We start from the raw sequence: 27879 nt of genomic DNA on the forward strand, positions 1-27879 counted from the left end.
TCTAAACCCAAAGTGTACTTGCCTGTGTAACCAATTCATGTCATGGTGTGTGTATCGAAATTGAACACCTGCCTTTACACCGTTCATGTGGTGCTACAGGTGTGGAAATGCACTGTCCTTTCACTTTTTAAAGCAAATATTTGGAGTGATATTCGACACTGCACCCACACGCGGGGTCTGGTTCCCTGCGCACATAGCCTGGGCTGCAGTGCACAGAGACCTTACAATGCCGCACACAGAGGAAAAAAATTAGAGGGAACATTGCTCGGGAACCCTGCAGTGTTTACTGCCTGCCAGTGCAAGCTCTCCTGCCGTGGGGCCTCCTGCCCAGGGGAGATGAGGGAAAATGAGTGTGAGTGAAGGTGAAGAGTGAGGGGAAAGGAGCAGAGAGCTTAAAGTAGGAAAAGGTAGAGAGCCAGAAGGGGTAAGCACAGACAGAGATATGGAAGCCATCCAGAAGGTTATGGAAAGAGGTAGAGGGGCACAGAGAAGGCAGATTAGAAATAAAAAGAGTGATGAGAGAGAGTGATAGGATACAATTGGGGTAACGAGAGCGGGACAGAATTAGCTATAAACGTGAGAGAGGTGAGTGCGGGAGGAATCTCAAGCTTAGAGATGTGAAAACAGAGAATGTGTGTTTGAGAGGAACAGAATCAGGAGCTACTTGAAAAGAAATGCGTGGAAGCTTGTTTGTGTGTGTTCACCCTTGAATTTTCAAGGATTGCGCCAAATGCAACCAAGTAGGAACATTAGAAATATTATATTAAGAAGCTGCAAATATTTCAAAACAAGAAAACATGAACATTGGGTGTTTCACCTTCATTTTGTAAAAAGAGTTAACACATTTTGTTTGGATTGATACGCTCCTCATATGTTTTGTTCTGGTGTAAGTGCCAAAGGGCCAGATGCATCAAGCATCCATTTTGCGATTCCTTATTAGCGAAAAATAAGGAATCGCTAATAAGGAATAGCAAAATGGAATGCATCAAGCAAAAACTATAAAAATAGCGATTCCTTAGAATTCCTTAATTGCGACTCGCAAATTGCGAGTCGCAATTAATGAATACCTCCCCATTAATTCCTATGGGCCTAGAGGCCCATAGGAATGAATGGGAAGACAATCTCAATTTGCGAATCGCAATTAGCGATTCGCAAATTGAGATTGCGAGTTCAAGGGTGCAGGGGTGTCCGAAGGACACCCTGTTACACCCCTGAATGTGATCTGTGCACATATGTTGCGCACACACATGCCCTTAGGGCATGTGTGTGCGCAACATGAAACTTTGAAAAATGCACAAAAGTGCATTTTTCAAAGTTTTTGCAAATTACCATGAAGTTGTACTTCGTGGTAATTTGCGTGCCCTATTAGCGAATTCGCTATTTTTGATACTTTCATGCATTGCATTTAAGGAATCTCAATTTGAGATTCCTTAAATGCAAACAATCGCAATTTAGCGAATTCTCTATTTGCGATTTTTGCATTTGGTATGATGCATCCCAAATGCAAAAATTGCACTTGCAAAGGGCCAGATTCTGAGAATCTGGCCCTTTTGCGAGCGCATTTCGCTTGATGCATCTGGCCCTTAGTCTCTCTCGTCCTAGAGCACATTGATTATTAGCCTGAAAGTGCTAAAAGCACTGTTGATGACCTGGCTCATTCAGGGTTTTATAGCCTGATTCATCAAAGACCCGTTTTGCGAGTCTATAATAGCGATTCATAAGGAATCGCTATTACAGACTCGCAAAACGGGATTCATGTAGGAATCGCAAAAAGAATTGCGATTCCTACACAATCCTTATTTGCGATTAGCAAATTGCTAATCGCAAATAAGGAATAACTCCCCATTGCCCATAGGAATGATTGGGGAGTATTCCTTATTTGCGATTAGCAATTAGCTAATCGCAAATAAGATAGTAATTAAAGGGTGCCAGGGGTGTCCAAAGGACACCCTGTAGCACCCCTTAAATGCAAATTGAAACAGGTGTTGCGCACACACATGTCCAAAGGACATGTGTGTGTGCAACATGCAACTTAGAAAAATGCTTTTAAAAGCATTTTTCTAAGTTTTCGCTATTTACTACGAGGTTTGACCTCGCGGTAAATAGCGAGCCGAAGTTGTGAATTCGCAATTTTTAAATGGATGATGAATTGCATTTAAGGAATCTCAAATAGAGATTCCTTAAATGTAATTCCTCGCAAAATAGCGAAATCGCTATTACCGATTTTTGCATTTGGGATGATGAATCCCAAATGCAAAAATAGCGCTCGCAAAGGGCCAGATTCTCAGAATCTGGCCCTTTGCAAGCCGATTTCGGCTTGATGAATCAGGCTGTTAGTTGTTAATCTGCACAATGGAACGTATGAGACCACTATCCAGGACAATGCAAGGACAACATGAATACTCAATAGAAGTGTTTTTGTATCATGTCTAACCCCGCCTCCAACCCCGCCCACTAGCCACGCCCCTAGCTCAATTTAATGAGCACCTGCACTTATTTTCCCCATTTAAAGCACCGTTGATCATTCAATCCCTGGCCCCTCTCGATAGGCTACTGTGAGCACATATTTGCAGATTATTAGAATGAGATAACACACAGGTGTACACACTAGGTAATAACGAACGTTCAAGACCGCAGCAGGCGCCTATGCTGACCCCAAGGCAAGGTCTCTCATTTGCATTAATGCGTTTATACACCCAAAGGTTGAAATTCCAATTGCCCTGGCGCGTGTGCTTGTTACAGAACTCCAGGAAGAGCAAATAAACTATTACGGGCGACATAATTGATACCATCGTGCAGTAGTGTAAGTTTTGAACCCACCTGAAACAGAAGGGTTTTTCGAGGGCTATCAATGCATCTCAGCGAAGGGGAGGCTGAGTCCGGTGGATATCAGCCAAACCGAACATTCAGTGGGACAGAGCCATTTGGGGTGGCAGGAGTACAAATATTGTTTATGAGTCAAGTGGGGTACTGCTGTGCTGAGAATGAGTTAGTCTGAACATGTTCAGAAGAAGTGAATTAAGCACACTTTTTTGGGGGGGAAAATAGCTTTGAATCATGTTCCCTTCGAGTACTTCAACTCAAAGTTGAAGGGTGTGAAAGAACACTCAATCATTCGTACTGTAGACAAAAGCACACGATTTATTTGACCGTTTCATCCTTTCCTGAGGGTCACCCTGCCGAAGCGTGGCCTCTTCTTGAAATGACCTTTGACCTACACCTGGCGTCTTTCCTGCGTTGCTGGGGTAAAGATGGCACCTTTCTATACAATGTCCTCAGCCAGCGGGGGCCAAAGAACACCAGCATGTCCTCATCTGAATAAACAGAGGATCTCCAGACATAAATCACATCTTTTTGTGCACTGTACATTCTCCCATTTGCCTCGCTTTGCCGCTGGAGCCGGTCGTCTAATGAGTGTGGAAATGGTAAGCCGAGGCGTTGGGCCACCGTGTAGGCTGCTGTCCGATGCAAACATTTGACAAACCGGCCACCCACCTATCATCTCTGTATTTTACTTTGTTCCAGATTGGAGGTTGTTCTTATAGTCAGTCTCATGACAGCCTAGTGATTTATGCACAATGTATCTTCAGTGCTATGCAAAACATTTTGGAGCCATCACGTTGTCCATTGTTTCTCAACACCACCACCTCCCCCACTGCAGCCACCCCAACGTTCTAAACATGGGGGTTATTTGAAGATAAATAATCATCGTTGGTAATTTTATAAAATTAATCATTTAGTTCAATGCGTGGAAAACCTGAAATTGTTACTATGTTTAATTCTCTATTTATCGGCAGCGTCATTTGAAAATGTACCACTGCAGGGTGCTTCAAAATATTGATTTCCCACTTACTTTCAGTTACATTATATTAGATAGTCAATACTATGTGGATTTGGGTATTTGGACTGCCAGCCAGTTTTTGTATTTTTTCTACCTTTCGATGCTGATGACGAGCTCAGCTCGTCATCACCCATGGGTGTCGTGTGCTGATGACGAGCTGAGCTCGTCATGGTGCCACTAAAATGACATTTTCCAGCACAGGGGGGGGAAAACGCCCAGCAGCCATGTGGTTAAAATGTTGTCGTGAAAAGGTACCCTAAGAGCTCAACAATATCCTATTCTTCCATAAGTACGGGAGGTGTAATCAATGAATTTAAACTGAACAGAAATGCCTGCATTAAACCAAAGGTACATGCTGTAGACTGCTAGGGACAATAGAGAGTTTAATGAGCGATTTTATACTATTCAATAGAACATTGCAATTTGGAGTTGGGAGCTTGTCTGATTTTGCCTTCATCTGCACTTGAATGGATATTATCGCCATCTCTATTATAGTCTCAAGTGCTACTGCATGGGAAGAAGCTGAGCTTCGATGTGAGCCTTATAAAGTCCCTGTAGTAGTACCGAAAAAGCACTGATTGCCAGACCAGGATTAAACTCCTAATCTGATGGTCAGTCTGCCGGTTTTTAGTAGGTGACTTCCCTTTGCTCTCCGGTCCACCGTAGCACTTCCGTGCTGATTGAGTGGAGGGAGTGGTGCTGCTTTGAGTCCCTACCCGACTGCGGCTGACATTTGGTTGAGCAGTGGTCTAGTTGTTTGCGTGCTCCAAATTTACACTATAAATTCAGAGTATGGTGCAAACGCACAGTGGACAGAGTGTCTAGATGCAGTTAAAAACCTCGTCATTACAAGTTTTTAATCGACACACTGTACCTTTTTATTCTTTTACTTTAACCTAAGTTGGTGATTTATTTTTTCCTGACAATCTGCTTGGTAACACATACCTTTGTTCCTCTGGTAGCCATTCTTACGGTTTTTAGTAGGTGACTTGCCTCTGCTCCCCGGTCCACCGCAGCACTTCTGTGCTGATTGAGTGGAGAGAGTGGTGCTGTTGCGTCCCTATCCGACTGGAGCCACCATTTTGGGTGCTCCAAAATTCCCATTATAAATTCAGAGTGTGGCGCCGACGCGCAGCGAATGTGCGCAACTGGTCCTCTGAATGCATGCCAAAGGCAAGCCTGTCTGCTCCCATCTACGCCGAGCGCCGGAACCCCTGCCGGCTTTATCTCAAATAGCAGAAGCACAATCCACTTTTCAGGTAAATAAGAAGGGAAGAAAACCCAACTGCACTCATTTTAACATGCTTTCTTTTTGGCCCTGTAACTTCTCATGCTGTAAGTACTGCGGTTTCAATCTCCCAGCACCTTCTCTACCACATAGACTTTCCATACGCTGCTATAACTCCTATTTACAGAAGCAACCACCTCAATATCACTGAGCCCAAATTAATGCACAATCATTGGTAAAATATGCCTTTGAAATGGCTGAAGTAATTGTAGCAAAACAAATGAATATCTTTTTTATTATAGAAACCTGGGCAAATAGTGTCTCGACCCCAGAACTTTTAACAGTAATTCCTTTGGGTTACTTCATACACCGACTGGATCGTCCACTTAAAGGCCGTGGAGGGCTTGGTATTATTTATAGGGAGAAGATCAGGGCCAGATTTACAGCAATGTCTAATGAACACCGTGAAGCCATATCTTTTTGATTTGAATTATCCACAAAGCAGTCTGTTAGAGGAACCCTTATGTATCGCCCACCTGGTCCCAGAAGCAATTTCCTTAGCAACATTAATTCCCTTCTCAAGATGAAATTTGCCACATGGACGTTACAGTTCTTGGGGATCTAAACTTTAATTTAGATTCCCAAAAAGATAAGGACACCATAGCACTGGTAGAACTCATGAATGCCTTTGGACTCTTGCAGCATGTGCAAAACACCCACAGCCTGCTGGCCACACACTGGATGCCATTTTTTCAAATAACAGCTCCATTACTGATCTTAATTTTCTAACTCTTTCTTGGTCAGATCACGTTGTCATCTTCTTTAAGCTAAAAGGTGTAAGCTCAGTTGTAGGTCTTAATAATAAATCAGAGAAGGTCACCTAAACAGCATGGTCCAAAATAAATAGTATTCAACTACAGCCTCGACTCTCAGAAACCATGCATACACACTGTGAAGACCCCGAGCTAGCTACTCAGAAATATAATAATTGGTTAGAAAAGGCCCCCAGCCAAGTGGTTCCCATAAAAATCACCAAACAAGGCAGGAAAAAAACCCTACGCACCTTGGTTTTCGGAAGCGCTAAGATTAGAAAAACAACACTGTAGGCACCAAGAGAGAAAATGAAGACACACGTATGAGCGCCACGAAAAGGAAGCATATAAACATGCTCTAGCCAAATACAAAACCCCTTCTGACCAAAGAAAAAAAAGCATTTTTTATTTTACAGATTGAATCAGCAAAAAAATCATCCAGAGAATTATTTCAAGTAATAAGTAGCCTCACCAAGCAACCAGAAACTAAATGCTTCTGCAGTACTCAAACCTTCTGTGACACCATCGCCCAAAATTTCAGAAATAAAGTTGATCAAATCTACCACCTAATCCACCATCCTAAGGATCTTACAGTACAAATGGGCACGGGGACTCATGAGAGCCCTATGACTGACAATCCCCATCGGCCTGTTCTCACAGTGACACAAACTTTGAATCTCATTATGACCACTAAATCAGGGTCTGCAGAAGATCTCTGCCCTCCATCGGTGCTAAAATTAATTCCAGTCATCATAGCCAAAACACTTACGAATATTTTCAATTCTATGTTCAGCACAAGGATCTTTCATATTCCCTGGAAAATAGCTTCCATTCTTCCTCTTTTAAAAAAAAACACTCTTGACACAGTAGATCCTTTTAACTACAGTAAATGTAAATGTAAATGTGTTTCGATTTATATAGCGCACTTTAACCCAGGGGTCCCAAGGCGCTTGCTTAGGGAACCCTTCCTGGTATTCCCCTGTGAGATATCCCGGCCGGGTATCTACAAGGTGAAAGCCAGGCATCCCACCGCGAGGGGCCGTAGTGGAGATTAAGCAAGCTATTGCCCAGAGTCGCAGAGTGTGACCCCGTGAGTCGAGTAGGCACCGGAGCGAGAATTGTCGACTCCGTGGAATTTTTGAGCCCGAGACCCACCGAGGCGGGGAATCGAACCCTGGTCCACGGCCGATCTCAGCTTCCGGGTCTGCCGCCTCTAACCACTGAGCCACACTTCTCCACTAAGTCCTATTTCTAGACTTCCATTTCCAGCAAAAATAATTGAAAAAATCATGAACAATCAACTAAATCAATTTATTTTAGAGAACAGTCTACTAGATCCCACACAATTTGGATTTATATCAAAACAAAGCACGTAGACAGCCTTTATTAAAGCAATGGAGGAACTCAAATTCATCCTAGATGGAGGAGAAAATGCTGCTTTGATCCTATTGGATTTGTCTGCAGCCTTTGATACCGTAGACCATCCAACTCTGCTCTCCCGCCTGGATGATATAGGCATAAAAGACATAGCCTTAGAATTACATAAATCATTACTAAAGAACTGGGAAGACACTGTGAAATTGTATAATTTTAGTTATAGTACTTTCATTCTACCTTACGGGGTGACACAGGGATCTTCACTTAGTCCCACCCTGTTTAATCTCTATGTAACAGAGCTTGCCCCCTTTGTCCATTCCTTTGGCTTCTCTCTTACTTCATACGCAGATGATACACAGATGGTTCTATCTGCTGCCAATGACACCAGTTACACTAGTCATCAGCTTCAGAATTGCATGAGAGAGATTGACAGATGGATGAGTAAACACTGTCTCAAACTTAATTCCGATAAAAATTAAGTGATTCTTCTTGGAAACAACCGCCACTTCTGGTCTACCGTTTTATGGCCATCGGATCTGGGTGCTCCACCCCAATCCACCACTAAGGCAAACATCCTTGGGGTAATGCTTGATAAGCTTAATTTTAGCAAGCAAGTCAACACAGTTTTATGTTCCTCTTATAATACTCTTAAAATCACAAGAAAAATTATACAATTTTTTCCAACAATTCTGGAAAAACAGTCATATCCTCTTTAATCCTATCTAAAATAGATCATTGTAATGGACTTTACAAAATCTTCAGGTACAATATCTTAAAAAACTTCAGGTATTACAAAACGCTCCAACCAGATTACTTCTTAACCTTTCCAACCATTTCTCAAGCAATTAAATATCTACATTGGCTAACGATTATGAATCACATACAATTTAAGGCACTTTGCCTCAAATTCAAAGCTCTGCATACCTCGGGACAAGACTTTCTGAGAAAATGCATTTCTTGGTATGTTCCCAACAAGACCCTGAGATCAAGTGGATCCCAAAAGGTTACCACCCTCAGATTTAAGAAAACCAAGCAGGGTGAAAGCAGCATCCTGGCGAGAGCTACCAGGGAATGGAATCTCCTGCCTTTACACATAAGATTAGCACCAGATTTTCAAAAAGCTTCCGAAAGCCTGGCTTTTCACTCTATAGCCAGGGCCGGACTGGCTACCGGGCAGTTTGGAATGCTGCTGAGCTGGGGGCTGATTTCGTTCATGGAGAGCTGCATGTGCTAAACGAAATTCGTTTTGCTTTAATTATTTCGGAGCACATGCAGGTCTCCATGAACGAAATCAGCCCCCACTGCAATTAAATCAGCCCCCAGCTCGGCAGCATTCCAAACTGCCCGGTAGTCTGTCCGGCCCTGTCTATAGCCCTCCGTTTGCCTCCCCCCTGCTCTTTGCTGAACTAGCATCAAGACATGCTAGGGTATACCTAGCGCTTTACAAGTATTTTAACATAACATAACACAACTGTGTGCAGATGGCTCTGGCGGTCTCGCAGCAGGGTGCTGGTGTGGCAGTCCACTGCGAGACCGCTAACGATGCAATCAGGCCCTTAGGCTTAAACATTTTAAGATCTCCGGCTACTTTCAAGATGCTTAAACATTGTACACAATCGGTTTACAGTCTGCCTTGCAATGCTGGTTGTTTTTCAAAGTATTAACTCGCAAAATATCGACCTACAGATATATTATGGCCATAACAATACATTTGAAAATATTGGCAAACTATGTGTATTTTTACTATTATTTGCTCTGCTGTGACCATATTTTTGAGTGAATCTTATGTTTACAAAATATATGCGGATCGATATTTCAACAACAATATTGTGGTAAAGCTTGTCCATGTAGATAGCTTGCGGACCAGATTCCTTCATCAGTCACAAACAGCTAGGAAATTTCTGACATAAATCTGCCCCAGAGGCATATGTCATGCCCCAGGTGCATATATCAGGTTATAAAGATGCTTTGTAATGGCAGTTACAAACTGAAACCTGTGAAAACATTGGCATCAGAAATCAATTAACGTCATTAAAGTTTTATTGAAAGCACAGTGTACTTATTGAAGGTGGGCAAGTCACTGAACTGAAAGCTCGAGCAGGATGCCTGGGTCTGGCTCACCTCAAAGTCAATTTGAACCTGCGACCCCAAAATGAGTCTCCTTCTCATGGCTTCGTCCTGCAACCCACGATCTACCTTGATGCACGAAGAATTTAGCACAAAATAGTCACCTCAAAACAGGAGAAAAAAGTGACTCAGCTCTAGTGTCTGAATTGCCACTAAAACTACTTTTTCTTGATTATCACATATAAGAAAGAGCACCTTCAAGTTTGTGAGTTCAAGATGTGAGCTGTACAAAATCCTCTTGTATTTAATAGGCTGTAGTTTTGTTCCATGTACGATAAGAATCAAGGCCAGGTATAGAGTACACCTGACAAGTGACTTGTCTTTAAGGGCCATATGTATCAAAAAGTCATTTTGCGATTCTCAAATAGCGTTTTTTTGCGAATCGCTATTTGAGAATCGCAAAATGCTATGTATGTAGGATTTGCAATAAATTTTGCGAATCCTACATATTCCTTAATTGCGAATCTCAAATTGCGATTCGCAATTAAGGAATACCTCCCCATTCAGTCCTATGGGCCTAGAGGCCCATAGGAATGAATGGGAAGACATTCTCAATTTGCGATTCGCAATTAGCGAATCGCAAATTGAGAAATCAATTTCAAGGGTGCAGGGGTGTAAAAAGGACACCCTGTTGCACCCTTAAAATAAGCATAGGTGCACATGTGGCGCACATACATACATAAGGGCATGTATGTGCTTCACATAGCACTTTGAAAAATGCAAAAAAGTGCATTTTTCAAAGAAATCACAAATTAATTTGCGATTTCTTAAGGCCAAATGGCACTTTTTTGGTGCTTCTTACATTGCATTTAAGAAATCGCAAAATTGGTGATTCCTTAGATGCAATCGCAAAATAAGGAATCGCAAATTTTGCTATTCCTTATTTTGCACGCAGATTTGCCTCATACATACCATTTGGCAAAATTGCGATTGCAAACTCAGAAATTCTGCGAATTTCGGCGTTTGCGAATGCAATTCTGCTTAATACATATGGCCCTTAGTTCTCAAATGGGATTGTTGTAAGTGCATGGGGGGTATGAATATTTCCAAGTTCATGTTTAAAATCTATTCCTATTTCCTTTACTAAATGAATGTCAATGCTATAATGTAATCTGATGAGCTAAAGTAAAACTCTTCTGCATGTTAACACCTTGGCTGTGCGGCCGATTATGCGGAAGTGCGGCACTTCCGCAAAACGCCGCGTCGGCCATTGGCCGACGACAGCACCAGCGAGGTAGCATTGCCGGCGGCCGATGGCAGCATGGAAGGGGTTAAAGAAAGAAATGTAAACAAATTTAAAGCGATTTTATTATATGTTTATAGTTATATATTTGCCTTGATTTATGTGCCGAATATTTTTAAGGCTCGGCTTATGGATGGGCTCTTAGAGCCAAGCCAATCCCTGGGCTCGACTCTGGGCAGCTCTCCCTGTTAATTTTTGCCTGTCCCACCTCTAGTATTTACAACTCACAATACTCATCACACTTCACACTCACTCATTAAATGTTGCCTGCTGGTAGCTTTAGCGAACAGTTGTCCTACTTATTGTGAACAGTACAACACATTGAGTGGACTCTGGGTCAGCCTCTTACTTGTGATTGCATGGCTGTCTTGTCTATCACACTTAGAGTTTCCTAATTTGCTGGCTTTCCTCACTTTTCATATGTTTATTACACCCTAGAGCTGCCCACAAGACTGTGGGCAGCTTTGAATGCATTTTCTTTAGTTTTATAAACCCCATTCTAAGATGGCCATCGTGAATGAACATCCATTATACAATTATGTGGATCCACATTATGCTAGTTACTATTCACAATACCAGGGGGATCCAGATTCTGTAAAAACTCCTTTCAAGATTCTCCTTACTCCCGTTGTTCACAAAAACAGTCATGGTGTCTTGAGCAGTAAAAAAATGATCTTCTGGTCGTTTTCTTTCACTTATTTATAATTTTACTGAATCTCCCTTATTCACGCTAACACTAGATCGTCTACATAAGTGACTTATACATGAGTTGGGCATCCACGCACACGAAAGCCTTTTTCTTCGGGGTACCTCTCTTTACTCTGGGTTCACAGAGTACTCTGCTAGTTCCACAACATTTGCAGCACATTCCTCCTGCTGCTTCTCTTTCCGTGGACGCACTCCTGAAGAGAAAGAAAGTCCTTTGTGGATTCTGATGATGGCAATGTATAGACTTCTGATGAGGAGTCCATTTGTCTCAATACAATATATAGAATCGTAATGGCAGAAACCATAGAATCTTTTCAGTATACCCCCCCACGAAGGTTTTCCAGATTGTTTATTTTCTACAATAACATCTCCAGCATAATGATCCGCAACCCTCCTTTGTATGGCATAGGCTATTATCCTTTAACGTGTTTTGGTAAATTTGAAAAACACCCTCTATTTTACTGACTTTTGATTGCCAAGATCAATAAATACATTGTCACATTGGTCCTCTCATTATACGTTTTTTTAATTTAAAAAAAATCCTCAGAAAGCTTTGGATTGTTTCTGGAATTAATAATAAATGTCCCTAACATGCAGAAAGGTTTTTCCCTATGCATCTGCGGCATTGTTTTTGTTTTTCTCCCCGTATGAGTCATGTTCAGAAAGGGGAACGACTAAGGAAGAATGCATTATCAGGGCCCCAAAATTAAACGGGCCTTCCAGCATTCACAAACCTGCAGCGCTGTGGCAGATGGACCACTGGTCAAAGGTTTCCTGGAGCAGGGCCAGCTAGGGCTCTGTTGACGGAAGCCTGTCAGTTTCTCCACCTCTAAATGTGCCAGGGCAACCTGCGGGTTGAGCGGAACAGGAGAGTCACCAGTTTACAGTAGTTGGCTATTCTGCCAATGCTCAATTGGGGTGACAGCCTGCCTAATACCCAAAAGGGTTCTTCACATGTGTAATTGGCCATAGTGCTAAAACAAATTTAAAAAATCACTTTTTAGTGAATTTGCCATTTTCGACATTTGTGTGTATGAGGTCAAACAGTAGAGACAAAACCACATTGTTAAGTTATTAACACGCACACAAATATTTACAATTAGTTTCGAATGGCGTATTACATTGAACTAAACCGCATATTCTGTGTGTTCTGTTTTGCAGTAGCTGAAGGTATCCAGTACGGCCTTAATATTTCAGCTGAGCAGCTGTCCTATGTTGTAAAGAAACTCGTGGCGTTCACTGAGTACACATTCAGCGTGTCTGCTTTTACCATCATTGGAGAGGGACCACCCAGCAACATCACAGTTAGAACTCGAGAGCAAGGTAACATTTTCTAGCATGGAAATATTGCACGCTAGCAAGTATTTTTCAGATATTTTAAAAACTTCGCATCCTGTACTGATTTTTTTCGCTTATTCTTTTGAAGTCCCAAGTTCGGTTGAGAAGATAAACTATGAAAACATTAGCTCAACCTCCATCCTACTCTTGTGGGAGCCACCTCTGAGACCAAATGGTATGATCACCCACTACACAATCTACGCCATGGAGGTTGAAACCAAGCGCTCATTCCGGATGGTGACGAACAACAACAGCTACATCATAACAGGTAAAGTGGAGAAGTGATGAACCAGCGACCCTCCTAACGTACTCCTCATACAAGCTTATTACTGATTTCACTAGTTTCAAACTGTTCTCTCTCGTTTAAAATTCTCAAAGAAACAAATATATTTGGGGAACAGTTAACTAAGAACTGTTGTTTACACTGTTCTACATATTTTGCTTAAGTAATTATTTGAAACTAAGATTTCAACTTTAATTGCACAATTTACCTTTCTCTACTAACACAATAGTTACACTGTTTCCTAAAGCGTTTTCACTTATTTGGGCTATTTATACTTGGGCAGATCCATGGCTTAAGTATGTAGAAAGAATATGTAATTGTCAGAACTCCTTTCAGAGGGCCACAAGGCACGCCAGAGTTACTGGAACCAACTGTAGCATTTGAGGCTTTTTTCTCCTGATGTCCTGGGCCAGACCTCTTTTAGAACATTGGAATGTTGGGAACTCCATTGAAAACAATGAAGTGCCCAGACTTTTAATGGCTGGGAGCTCCAAGATTCCAAAGTTGTTGCTCACAGCTGTTCGTGTGAACAATGGCCTCACCGAGCACCAGGGGATTTCATTTTCTCTGGGCTCCGTGAGGCCTTTGTTTTCATTTGGTAGAACATTCTCCCCTCTAGCGGTGGAATGTTCTAATAGCCTTATATAGTCCTCTGTAGTTGGGCTATACCAGCATTAAAACAACAATGCCATGTTAAAGGGCCTCACCTTCGGCTCCTGTCTTTAACGCTGGAGCGGGCCCTTAATGACTGGTATAGCCTGCAATGGTGGACTATAAGGCTATAATGGACCCAAGCACCGGACAAGTACCCCTTCAGCACTTGACTCTCGGTGGTAGCATTGGTCGAGCTCAGGAGGGAAGTGTGAATACAGGTTAGTGAACATTACTCATAAATCAAAGAGCACACAGCAGTGTGAATAAATCGATGTCCAGTCAAATACTTATTTTTAAACTGAAAAGAAGTGTTTTATTTCTAAGTCTAAGCATTCAAAGAAGTATTACGACATACATAAAAAGTAACACATTCCCCTTGGTGTCGGGGCTCTAGAGTTCCTCTGACAAATCCCTTCCTCACCCTCTCTTTGTAATGTGATCAGGTTAGTATCCAGTAGAAAAAAAAGGGGGAGTTTGAAGCTAAATTTAGACAACCTTCAGCCTCCCTTAACTGTTGTAATCAGTACACAAAAGAGGGAAAGCATCCATTCACAGATGTCTGCATTCAGGGAATGCTCGCTAGTAGGCCTTAACTTAAGAGTCCACTTTGACTCTTAGCATAGTAGTCAAAAGTATCTTGGCACAACAGCGACCTTAGCAGCGAGTCCTCTGGGGCCTGATAAGCCTGTGACCATTCTTCACTTAAACACATCAAATTCTAGGGAATGTGGGCAAATCTTCTTCTTGTTTGTCCCTTGCTAAATTCCTACACGTAATCCACATAATTGGACAGGTGACTTCAACCACACAGGGGCGTAATACAGGCCCCACCAGCCCCCGTGGAGCGAGGTTGCCCCCGAGCTGCTGGGGGCCCCCTCTGCACAGTACTCAGTCCTTAGAGCTCCAGATTAAATCCATGTACTTTGCAGGGAGGCTCCCTCAGCTTTCATTATGTCACTGCACCCACACTGTCATGGCTGGCTTTTAGCTTTAGTTGGTGGACTTGCCCTTGTAAAGGAACGTCTTAATAATGTGGTTCTTGATATAGACAAGAATCCAGTTCTAAAAATATTTTAAGTAATTCTTTGGAATTTTCCTCTATTGAATGGGTAACACAGATATGATGAAAAAGAGTCAGAGGAATGGACAGTTATTGATATACAATGTATCTTCTGTCTACTCATTTTAATACTTCTATGTACAACTTGCCAACATGTTTTGGCTTTTTCTTGCCCATATGGGTCAAACAGCCTACCTCCTGGCTACGGTGAGTGTTGCGTATCTAAGCACATTTAAACCATGTTACTCAAGAGGCAACAGCTCTCATACCTCAGTGTCATCTTCATGAAGGAACACCTGTAAAAATAATGAAATATTTTGTAAATGCAAGGTGTGTATGTAAAGTTAGAAAACAATTTTTTTGTTGACATCACCATTATCATACTAAATGTGCTAAAAATCATGAGCATAACACCTCAAAAGATGCTCATTGAAAGTGAGTGTTCATTCAGATTTGGCAATAAACATTCATTCTCAGTACTAATTTACCCCTAATCTGGGTTAGTGAGGTGCCATGGTCGTGTTGAGGGTGCACTTTCCTGTAGTTACATACTGAATAAATCAGAAAATTAGAGTTGCTATCATCCTTGTGGTTACTTGTCCGTTCACCATAACATTTCAAAAGCACTTGAATTGTTATCTTCTTTATTTACACTCAGTTGCTGGACAAAGGTTCTTCTTGTAAAAGCAATTATTTTTGGGGGGGGAGGAAGGGGAAAAGTAATTCTTACCCTGCAGTTTTTAGTGTCTCTCTTAAATAAAAACAATTTTAAAAAAACACATACATACGCCCACTTACTGGGTCTTACCTCGTCAAGGGAAAAGTGCAGACCATCATACCTATGAAGCCCTCATCCCACAGTAACCTATAGTTGTGCGTTGTTGGTGAACGTAATTTATTGCCATTTTAGTCGACTATGCATGACCCTTTTGAGGCAACCATCAAGGGAAATCATGATATTTGCGATTACTCTCGTTCTCACATGAATGTTTTCAAATGGATGGCTCCAGAGTATTTTTTTAAAAACAGACAAATTATGTACTTAATGCGAAACAAATCAAACATTCTCCCCCAGTCACAGCTTTGGGTTTAATCCATAGTTTCTTTGCTCACAACGCCACCCCATATGCAAATCAATCTTGACCCTGCTCCCCATGGGATCAGTCTATCCTTAGCTGCCATGCCAGCCCCTCCCTGACCAGAAACAAGCATTCAGGGATTGGGGCGAAATGTTTCAACACTTTGTCCTTTAATTTATTTTGTGATGTTCCAGAGTATACTTTAACAGCACCAATATGATCGCCTAGAGACATCTTACGGAGTAAATTATGAAAATTGTAATTGCTCTCATACCTAAATGGATAATCCTTTGTGCTTGGATCACTGGCTATATTATAAGGTAAAAAGGAAATTCATGCGTCCGATTAGAACGTACACTCAATTAATTTCTTCTTTTTTCTCTGATGCTTACCACATTGAGAGTCGTCCAAAGCATGATCCTTTAGTGTCATGGTGGTGGAGGATTCTAAGAAAAGCCCTTTTGTTGTATGTACTGTTAGAACCTGGTTTTCTGTTTGGCTAGGGCATGCACATAAGCTAGACAGATTCCGCCACTATAGTCAGGGTAAGTAAGTTATGCATCAAAGATAACCAGTGCTCTACCTCTAGTAACTTGGTGCAGAGCAGGCAGGCTTCTCATCAGAGGCAATGTGTAAAATGTTTCAGCAGCACACTCACACATTAACACAATTAATACACCACAAATGAGACTCCACACAGGATTATATAAAAATAAACATGAATCATGATAACTGTGCATATTATGCAAATCCTGAGACAGTACTCTGTTGCATAGCATTTTAGGACCCTAGTGTAATTTTCCAGATTCATGCCCTTATAAAGGTATAGAGAACCTTGTCGTTATATAGGCATAGAAATCATAACCATATTTAGACATAGCCCATGCAGTCCAAATACGGCATGGCTACTTCCACTAGTTCCGAAAATCCACAACAATTTCTTGGAAAACTCGGCTTCAGCAGTTAGGGACTTCTCCTTGCTTGAATATTGATTTGTCCAAGAACTCATGGAGTTTTCAAACAACTGATACTCTTTGATGACGTTAATATGTCCACCTTTACGTCAAACTCGGCACCTTCAAGGTATAAATATGCCCACACTTGCCCAAGCAAACACACAGTGGTTTGGAGCAGTTCGACTATTTACTTGCCCGACGCATCTCGCTACAGCAAGAGCTGAGGAAGCCGACCCTCCAGCAGACGCTCTGAGAGAGATGCTGTCTTTTCTCTTGCCGAGAAATCCTGCTCCAGTGTTTCCAAGCTCCCCTTGCGGGGTGTTGGGAAATCGGGTCCTGAGACAAGAGAGATACCAGACCTCCTTCATTCTGAACCTAGGTACGGAGCTGATTAGACACTAAGAGTAATCTTGAATAGATTCTTGGCAAAAGAATACTAAACTTATGCTACACCACACTTACCTCTTCCCTCGTACTAGATTTAGGTTAGGTACATCGGGTAGGCGTATTTTAGAAGCACCAGTTGAGTACTTTTAGTCTTTATTTATTTATGTATTTATTTTATGGCTTAGAAACCATACCATGCTTTTACAGTATTATTTTATAATATTATTCTTTCTGTGCGCATTATACTTTACAGCCAGTCTTACAATTGTAGCAATTAATTTCTTCTGCAAGAGAAAGAAGACTTCAATAAATACTTTTATTGAAAACGCCTGTCTCTCTATTTCTCTGCATCTCTGGTGAAACGAAGCATGCACGATTGACTGAGTAAAATATCTATCTATTGTTTCCACAACTCTGAGGATCAGTTTTATCTTGGGGAAACAAAGTTGTCATGTTTATGCGGTTGTCAGAAACTAATCCCTTCTTGTTTATTCAAGAAAGTTTCTAGTGACCTCTGAGCTAGCTGGCACTCACAATTCAGTCTAATATATTCGATAGAGACCTAGGAGACATAAGTCCTGCGTCACATCTATAGGATGTATTATTCCCATGCGCAGAGCCTATTGGCAATATAGGAACTACACTACAACTCATTATCCTGGCAATGCAAGAATCAACACACCATATTGTGCGACCCATGTCTGGACATACCAGGCGCACTGAGGGCGACAAAGCAAAAAAACAAAAAAATGATGGATGGAATGTGGAACAAATCAAACATTCTCCCCCAGTCACATATCTGGGTTTAATAATACATCATTGTTTGCTCACCATGCCACACCAGTTTGGATAGAGCCATATGCAAATCAGTCTTGACCCTGCTCCCCATGGAAACAGTCCAGGACTGGAAACAAGCATCCTGGGACTGGTTTTGTGGTATCACCCTTCATCAGCCAGGCTAGCTTAAATCCAGTGGCATAGTGAGGCCGCGACCCACGTCTGGACTTACCCGGCGCACTTAGGGCGACAAAGCAAAAAAAAAAATGATGGACAGAATGTGGAACAAATCAAACATTCTCCCCAGTCACATATCTGGGTTTAATACATCATTGTTTGCACACCATGCCACACCAGTTTGGATCCAGCCATATGCAAATCTGTCTTGACCTTGCTCCCCATGGGAACCGTCTACCCTTAACTGCCACACCAGGCCCTCCCTGGACCGGAAACAAGCATTCAGGGATCGTGGCAAAATGTTTCAACACTTTGCCCATTATTTTATTTTGTGATGTTCCAGAGTATATTTTAACAGCACCAATATGATTGCCTAGAGATATCTTACGGAGGAAATTATGAAAATTGTAATTTCTCTCATACCTAAAGGGATTATCCTTAATGGTCGGATCACAGGCTATATTATAGATTAAAAAGGAAATTCATGCGTCCGATTAGAACGTAAACTCAATTAATTTCTTCTTTTTTCTCTGATACTTACCACATTGAGAGTCGTTCAAAGCATGCTCCTCTAATGTCATGGTGTTGGAGGATTCTAAGAAAAGCCCTTTTGAATGAATGAATACTTTCTTGTAGAGCGCATGGCTACCCTCGAGCATCTCAGCGCTGTAAGACCAGAGGACGTGAAAAAGACACTATTGAAACAAAAATGTCTTTAGACGCTTCCTAAAAGCCAGATGGTTGGTTTCATTCCTAATGTTATCTGGGAGTTTGTTCCATCCATTGGCTGCTTGGAAGGAAAGCTGGCGGCTAGCTTCACCCTGGGTACTACCAGCAAATTTCGCAGGTTAGATCTCAGGGATCTCACCGATTGATGGCGACGAAACAGGGGACCGAGAATGGTAGGGCCGACATTGTGGATGGACTTATGCGCCAAACACAAGGTTTTAAACATAATCCTCTCCTGAATTGGTAGCCAATGAAGCGACCGAAGTGAGGCCTTTGCCGAGCATCGTTTAGGGACTTTCATGAGCAGACGAGCTGCACAATTCTGCACAGATTGCAGAGTTTTTATAGGACCTGCTGGGGCCCCCATATAGGCAGCATTTGCATAGTCCAGCCGCGATAGAATCAACGACTGGACCAGCACGTGTCTGGCTTCAAATGGAAGAAGATCCAAAACTTTCTTAAGGACCCTCAACAATCCGTAACAAGTCACGGCCACCTTCTTGGCCTGGTATTGGAATCCTAAAGAGGAGTCCAGCCAGACCCCCAAGCTTTTTATTTGAGTCTTAGGCACCGGAGGGGGTCCCAGACAATGTGGGCACCAGGGGTCCAGGTTAATTGGGGCTTTATAACCTAAGAGTATGATGTCCGTTTTGGCTCCATTTAACTTTAAGAAAGAGGAGGTCATCCATTCCAGGACTTTGGTGAGACACTGGGTCAAATTATTGATCCCCTGATCTAAAGTGTCGTCCTTCACCAGGGAGACGACCAGCTGCGTGTCATCGGTGTAGGTGACAAGTTGGATTCCCAAGGGAAGCACCACCTCAGCCAAAGGTCTCATGTAGATGTTAAACATGGTAGGGCTGAGCGATGATCCCTGGGGAACGCCGTGATTCAATTGCAGCTGGCTCGATGATACCTCTTCCTCAAAGACGGAGAAACATCTGTCCGATAGTAAAGAATGGAGCCATTTGAGGGCCAATCCGGAAACCCCTGCAAGACGTCGCCGGTGCAGCAAGAGGGAATGATTCACAGTGTCGAAGGCTGCGCTGAGGTCCAACAGGACCACCGCAGCGCTGCCTCCCGCATCCACAATGCCCCTGGCCGCCTCCACCACCGTCACCAGAGCCCTCTCCGTTCCTTGCTTGACTCTAAACCCTGTCTGGGTAGGATGTAGTGAACCCGCGGTCCAACAAAAGAAGACAGGACCTGATTCACATGTTTTTCAGCTATTTTGCTGAGACCCGGTAACAGCGAGATGGACCTGTAATTAGCCAGGTCTTCCGGGTCCAAGCTAGATTTTTTTAGAAGGGCCCTGACTTCTGCCATCTTCCAGTTGGGGGGTACTACTCCTGATGCCAGAGACGCGTTAATGAACTGCATTATCGCCGGCCAGACCGTCCCCTATACCTGTTTGTGAACCGCCGGAGGCGCAGCATCCAGAGGGGAGCCCGATTTCAGGTTGTTGAGACTTTCCACGGCAGCCAGATCTAATAGCGGGAAGGCTTTAAGACCTCCAGACAAGTCTGGGGCTACCTCCTCAAACGTCCCGTTTCCGCTCTCCATCCTATCTGGAATATGTGCAGTTGGCGCAAAGCTGGAGTAGATGTTAGACACTTTGGCAACGAAAAAAGCGGCTAGGTCCTCACAGCGTTTCTGTGGGTTAGGAGCGGGCCTAGTAGCCATAGGGGTGGCGACCAAAGTTCGAAAAACTTTAAAAATTTCTCTGGGGGCATTAGCTGCTTCCATGATTTTACCCTGATAATATGCAGCTTGTGTAGATTTTAATAATTTTTTGTAAGATCTCAAAGATGATTTGTATTCACTTTTCGCTGCAGGGGCAAAGTCCTTTCTCCACTTCCTTTCCGCCCGTTTGCATAGTTGTTTATGCTCCTGGAGTTCCCCAGAGTACCACGGTTGTTTATTAGGGCCCTCCCGATGCGAACCTCTTTTTTGGGGAGGGTGGCGTCTAAGGTGGAATTAAGCCACTTGTCAAAGGCTTCGTTAGCTACCACTGGGTCATCATGGGGAGCCGGCGGACACCTCTTCAGGGCCGCCTCCCAATCCTCTACCGGTAGTCTAGACCATATTCGACTGACTTTCTTTGAAAGGGTGACCCTGTGATTCTGTGTTGAGGGGGACCACACAAAAGAAAGTAAGGCGTGGTCTGACCAAGGAACAAAGCTAGGCTGACCACAAACGATGTTCTCAAGATTGGTAAAGAAGTGATCTAGTAGGTGACCAGCTACATGAGTGGAGCTGGCCACAATTTGTTCCAAATGTACTACTCTCAGGGTATCCAGCAGACACTGCGATGAAGCAGCGTCGGCTTCATCAAGGTGAATATTGAGGTCGCCCAGGATGGAAAAATTAGAGGCACTACTGATGGAAAGAGAGATCTTGTCTAGAAGGTTGTTACAAAAGTCATGATAATCACCCGGTGGTCTACATACCAAGATCCCTGAGAAAGTACAAGTGGGCGAGAAGGATATAGAAAAGCCAAGACTCTCGCACTCTACAAGTGGACTCTCAGAGGTTCTGCACACAAAGGTGTTCTTATAGATAATCGCCACACCTCCTCCTCGCCCTGTCTTACGATCCTGCCTGATAATGGAATAGTTGGGCGGGAGCGCCTGGACTATATCCGGGTCAGATTCATCGTTCAGCCAGGTCTCAGTTAAAAAAAGTATGTCTAAATCTCGTTCCTCTAGGAGCAGATGGATTTCCACCGCATGCCTCGGGAGAGATCGGCAATTTAGCAGGGCGAATGTGAAGGAGTTACTTTTGCCACTCACTAGCTTTATAGGCTTGCAATGTGGACAGAGGGACATTACCTCCTCTGGTAGTGCCTCCTTAGGACAACTAACCTTAACGCCTCCTCTGAGTGCCCTAAGCTGTTCCCCACTATAACAGAGGATTTTAGGAGATAAGGGTTCCATTGTTCTAGCCCCCAAGCCACGTCCTAGCCCGGCCTGGCACAGACGGGCACAGACAGGCTTTCCTTAGGCGCTCCTTTGGCACGGTAAGGCGCGTCCGCTAACGCGTACGCTGCACGTAGGAGGACCGTCTGAATATATGCGCTTTAGCGCGGCGGGTCCAGCCCTACCTCCCAACAACTAGCGCGGCAACCTCGTCCTCCCCCAAGATGGCCGCTCTGGTGAATCGGCCCCTCTAGGTCCCGCCCAACAGAAAGCCCAAATCAGCTAAGGGAACACTGTGTGAGGCCCGCAGCAAGAGGTGAGTCTGCTCGCTCACGCGTGGGGAGAGGTGTCCGGTGCAAAAATGAGCAATTTAAATTTTATTTAAAGTGCAGGCAATAAGAGTTAAAAAAATTAAAAACAACAGCAAGCTAGCTCCCGGCTTCCGCCTCAGGAGCAAAGAACAATAATAGACAGTTTTAAAATTAATCGCAACAAGCTAGCTCCCGGCATCCGCCCCAGGAGCAATGACGTCCCTAGGTCTTACCCGGCTGCTCTCTCCCGCTCAATATATGCGCTTTAGAGCGGCGGGTCCAGCCCTACCTCCCAACAACTAGCGCGGCAACCTCGTCCTCCCACAAGATGGCCGCTCTGGTGAATTGGCCCCTTTAGGTCCCGCTCAACAGAAAGCCCAAATTGGCTAGGGGAACACTGTGTGAGGTCCCTGAGACGGCGCAGCAAGAGGTGAGTCTGCTCGCTCACGCGTGGGGAGAAGTGTCCGGTGCAAAAATGAGCAATTTAAATTTTATTTAAAGTGTAGGCAATAAGAGTTAAAAAAATTAAAAACAACAGCAAGCTGGCTTCCGCCTCAGGAGCAAAGAACAATAATAGACAGTTTTAACATTAATCGCATCAAGCTAGCTCCTGTCATCCGCCTCAGGAGCAATGACGTCCCTAGTAGGTACTGTCAGAAACTGGGTTTCTGGTTGGCTAGGGCATGCACATAAGCCAGGCAGAATCCACCACTCTAGTCAGGGTAAATAAGTTATGCATCAAAGATAACCTGTGCTCTATCTCTAGTAACTTGGCGTCGGGCAGGCAGGCTTCTCATCAGAGGCAATGTGTAAAACGTTTCAGCAGCACACTCACACATTAACACAATTAATACACCACAAAGGAGACTCCACACAGGATTATATAAAAATGAACAGGAATCATAATAACTCTGCATATTATGCAAATCCTGAGACAGTCCTCATTATCCTGACAATGCAAGAATCAACACAACATACATAACAAGCTCAGTGCTAGTTTTTAGGACATGAAATTCATCAGTTTAGTTAAAGAAAGAAATATATGCATCACCCTATATCACCAGAAAACCATAAATACCACTTTATATACACCCCAATACTTCAGGGAGGCACTCTTAAAGCAGGCCCTAGATACAGCAAGAAAAGGTAGGGCACAGCTCACCTGCGTGCTTACTTCGCTCCATATGGTAAGCTGTTAATCAAATTCAGGACAAAATCATGCCCTTCTACTTAGGGCGTTACAATAATTCAGGCTTCTGATATGTGGCATGTTCCTAGATTAACAAAACAGAGACCTCAGTTGAGGAGCCACACCTTAATGCCACCATCAAACCCTATGGTACGTCCCAACTGGGGGAGGAGGGCACACCTTGCAGACTTCAGCAGAGAGACCTCGCTGGGTCTCCAGCATGCAATAAAAGCAAGTGTAGCTACAAACGATCTTGTGGTGCAGATGCTAAGCCCACAAGACAGATGTCAGCAGGGACACCTCGCTGGATCCTCCCCCCAAGTAGTGGAATACATCATCCTGCTCATACACTGCTGCTGGCTGAGACAAGCTGCCAGATGTCAGCCCCCACTCCCGTCCTTATCTCCTGCAGCAAGTACCTTGAATGAGGCAAAGGGCCAGGTAAGTCTCCCACAGTGCTGGCCTTCAATACGGGGCTCCCACCATGGCGATTCTCCAATCCTGCCTCTCAAATCAGAGCAAGCGGTGCCAACGTGCAGTGTTGGCACCGCCTATGGGTGTAGCCGGCACTACCAGGACCTTACCCATTGCTGGCGATCCAGGAAGGGCTTACTTCACAGGCCTTGTAGTCCCTGGGTATCACGACACAGGCACTACTAGCAAATCTTCCTTTGAAGTGGCCTCGTTACTTGCACAGCCCAAGGTGCCCAATCTTGACAGAGGCACATGCACCTCAGTGCTTCCCAGGGCATGCTGGGAACCTGACAGGAGGTGTCGATAGAGAGCAGGCCCTGCTGACACTATCAGATGGCTGATCTCATGGCAGAAGCATGGCACAGTCTTTTGTGACCCTGAGACAGGGGGCTAAGCCAACAAGCCCCTTGAGAACTCTAGTGGGGCACCAGAGCAGAGAACAGGCAAATGGCCAGCACATACAGGCAGTTTGTAAAGTGGCAGTTTCTCCAGGAGCCTAACAGGCAGGCCAGCACAACAAAGCAAGTAATCCCAATGGCGGTCCCTCCTGGCAGCACAGCAATCCTCTGGCAATGTGCTGATTGTAGAGCCAGCAGCGTTTGGTTACAAGCTCCATATATTATGTAAGAACATGGGGTCAGAGTCCCTGGACTTATACTCAAAATTGTATTTGTTCAAGGGGGGGATTTCAAAAGAAGCTTTAAAAGTGTACACAATCCCTTTCAACCCAGCACTGGCTCTAGAAATCAGTAGGGTGCTTAAATCAGCCCATTGTGTGAGGGCAGGACACAACCTATACAATTGTAATGTCTGAACGCCCTCTCCCTCTCCCAGCCCAAGAAGACCATCAGTATGCAGATGAATGCAGATGTAAGCCCTGTCACACACAACCCTTCCTATGTTATGGCTGTCTGGAAAGTATACACAAAGTGTAGCTGTCACCCAGGCCCATCCGTGGATTGGAGTCAGGCTGCATAGCACAAAGAGTCATAATTAGAGGAATGCCTACTTTCTAAAAGTGAATACAAACAAATACGGCCTGATTCACTTGTAAATGACAACAGTAAACAAAATCAACCATATACACCAAAAGTAATAACTTACTGTGTGCAGCTTCAGAGGAGGTTCCGAAAAAGCCTCCTTATGCACAAAATGAAACAAAACCTAGGAGATTGTCCTAGACATCGGGTACACTACAAAGGTGTCACTCTACATGAGTGTTAGCACAATGGGACACAAATAATTGTCGAATTTCTAAAAACAATAAACTGTATTTAACATGGTGACAGATCAACGTTAATCAAAGACCATCTTGTGAAACCAAAATGAAGTGTGGACAGTTGATTGTTCAAATATTTATTGAACTGCCGGTAATTTCAACATTCTTACATGGGAAGATGATAAACATTCCTTCGATGTAACTCCCAATGCATTTCGGGCTTCAAATCACAGCCCTTCGTCAGGGGAATCTATAACTTGGAAAATTGCTGTCACAATGCATAGTGTACAATGCTATAATTACATACAACATAAATGGCCATGAGAGGAAATGTAAAAAAATAATCGAGGATACATGAGAGTGATTCCTGATTATGTGAAGCAGTATTGAAAAGAGGGAACAGTTCCAGAACACCAAATATGTGATGACATGTGGCAAAGATCAAAATTAAAGAAACATGACATTCATAAATACCAATGACATATCACTGAAAACATATTGAAGATATGTTGCTGAGAACACAATAAAGATGGCACGGTACACAACATAGCGTTCAAAACATATTGAAGATAGCATGCTACCTCACATATAACAAATGCAAAAGTTAGTGGCATATGAATGATCAGTCGACAACAAATAAACAGGCACATGCATCAATGTAGGCTTTTGTGATTCCTTAATTGTGATTATTAAGGAACCGCAAATAAGGAATTGCAAAAGCCTATGCATGTAGGAATCGCTAAAAAATTAGCTATGATTCCAAAACATTCCTTAATTGCGACTCGCAAATTGCGACTTGCAATTAAGGAATGCCTTCCCATTCATTCCTATGGGCCCATAGGCCCATAGGAATGAATGAGAGATTGCATGCGCAATTTACAAGTACCAATAGGTACTCACAAATTGCCCATGCAATTTCAAGGGTGCAAGGGTGTCAAAAGCATACCCTGTTGCACCCCTGAAATTGCTCTGTGCACACATGTTGCGCACACACATGCCCCAAGGGGATGTGTATGTGTAACCTACAAATTACCATCAAGGTCAACTTGATGGTAATTTGTGCCCTCTAGTAACGAAATTGCTTTTTTAAAGTAGTTCTTGCATTGCATTTAAGGAATCGTAATTTGTGATTCCTTAAATGCAATTGCAATTTGAGAAATCACAATTAATTGCAAATTCTCAAATTGCTAGTGCCTTTAACCTTGATGCAGCACAAATGCCCATTTTGCGGGCACAAACGGACGATTTTTGCCATTCACACCATTTGCGCTCGCAAAAATGGAGGATGGATGTGCCTGAAAGTAATTAGAAAAAGTGATCAAAAATGCATCCATTGACAAACCAGATACACATGGTGGAGCTAACATGTAGAAAAAGTTAGTAAAGTATCAGATGTGCCCCTTGAATTCACAAGAGGCTATGGAAGTTGTTTGCTATAGATTATAAATTAACAAAATAACCACAGAAGCTGGTTTTGTGAAAGCATGAACCTTCACAAATATAAAAGAACCACCATAAGAAAATATGAGCAACTGGTGTGTGCTACACACCACACTCGTCATGAGGTAAAACTTTCTAAAAGTGGCATCTCTGAAAGAGCAATATAAAATCCAACGACACCAGTAAGCAGGATTTATCATAACTATTCCAAACATACCAATCATGGCAACACTACTCCTTTGAGATCAGGAATGACCGCTTAAAAGTACATAAGGGAATTTCCACTGGTAGCTTATGAGAGGAGTAGGCCTCCCAGCAGTGAGAAACCATCCAGGACATGCCTCACAATAAAGGCACATGCCCTACCATTTGCTTACACTGCACCCTGCTGATAGGGCCACCTAGGGCCTACCTTAGGGGTGACCTATGTGTAACAAAAGGGTGGTTGAAGGTTGGGGCAAGTCGTTTTAAATGTTGAGCCAGAGTGGTTGTAAACTGTGCACACAGGCATTGCAGTGGTAGGATTGAGACAGATTTTAATGGTTATATCTGTGGGTGGCCCAAGAGGTGCTACAAGCCCACTAGTAGCATTCAATTTACAGGCACTGGGTATATAGTATACCACTGTATACGTGACTTACATGTAAATCAAGTATGCCAAACAGGTGTAAAACATGCATACCATGTTTCAGAGAAGAAAGCACATGCGGTATTGCAATGATTAGCAGTGGTAACGTGCCTAGAGTCCTAAAACCAACAAAAAGTGGGTCAGGAAACTAGGTGGAGGAAGGCAAAAAGTTAGGGGAAAAACCCTGCAAAAAGGGCCAGGTCCAACATCTGCATTAATGTCTATTGTAATATCAAAGAATGCAATGTTTGGAGTGCTATATGGGAGAGGCATATGAGATAAAGGATCCCGCCTGTCTTGTTTATCGATTAATGTTTGAATCTGTATAAGCAGGTTCATTTGATTAATTATCCTCATCTGTTGCATAATTGATTCCAACAGACTTCATAATTCAGTCCCTGCGAGCTGGTTTTCAATTAGTAAATCCAGCATTTTTCAAAACAAAGCAACCTAGATCCTGTATTTTTCACACAATTGTCGATCTTATTGATTATATGCCATTTGAAAATGTTCTTCTGTTTCTCCATTATGTACTTTTGGTAGTATATAAACGTATGATATTTGTGTCTTTTTTTCACTCAGGAAAATCTACTTCTTGCTTTGTAATCTAGTCTTTTTTCTGCATTCTTGACCACGTATACAATGTGGTATTTCTTTCAAGGATTTTGTCATTTCTTGAATTAAATAGAAGTGTTTTACATTCATCTCAGTATGTCTGTATTGGAATCACAATAGGACTTCCTTTATCTGCTGGTTTTATTATTACAGATTGGAGGGTGCATAACTCTCTTAACTACTCCAGCTCTATTTTTTCAAGATCATGACATGCTTGGGTAGGTTCATCATTTGGTTGATCAATTTCCCTTTCTACTGCTTGTTCAAAAGCTAGTAATTTATATGGCATAGTTCCTACAAGAGGGTTAA

General features: G+C 43.0%; 1 protein-coding gene across 1 annotated transcript in view; it reads left to right on the forward strand.

The window, feature by feature from the left end:
• The window catches only part of PTPRQ (protein tyrosine phosphatase receptor type Q), a 1452710-nt gene that overhangs the window by 762709 nt on the left and 662122 nt on the right, over positions 1-27879 (forward strand). Inside the window, exons 29-30 of the mRNA XM_086919596.1 lie at positions 12498-12659; positions 12763-12942. Of these exons, the coding sequence (XP_086775722.1) occupies positions 12498-12659; positions 12763-12942 (342 nt within the window). The remainder of the gene's footprint in view (positions 1-12497; positions 12660-12762; positions 12943-27879) is intronic.

This window comes from Lissotriton vulgaris, chromosome 1_1, assembly GCF_964263255.1.
Source record: "Lissotriton vulgaris chromosome 1_1, aLisVul1.2, whole genome shotgun sequence".
NCBI classification, from domain to species: Eukaryota; Metazoa; Chordata; class Amphibia; order Caudata; family Salamandridae; genus Lissotriton; species Lissotriton vulgaris.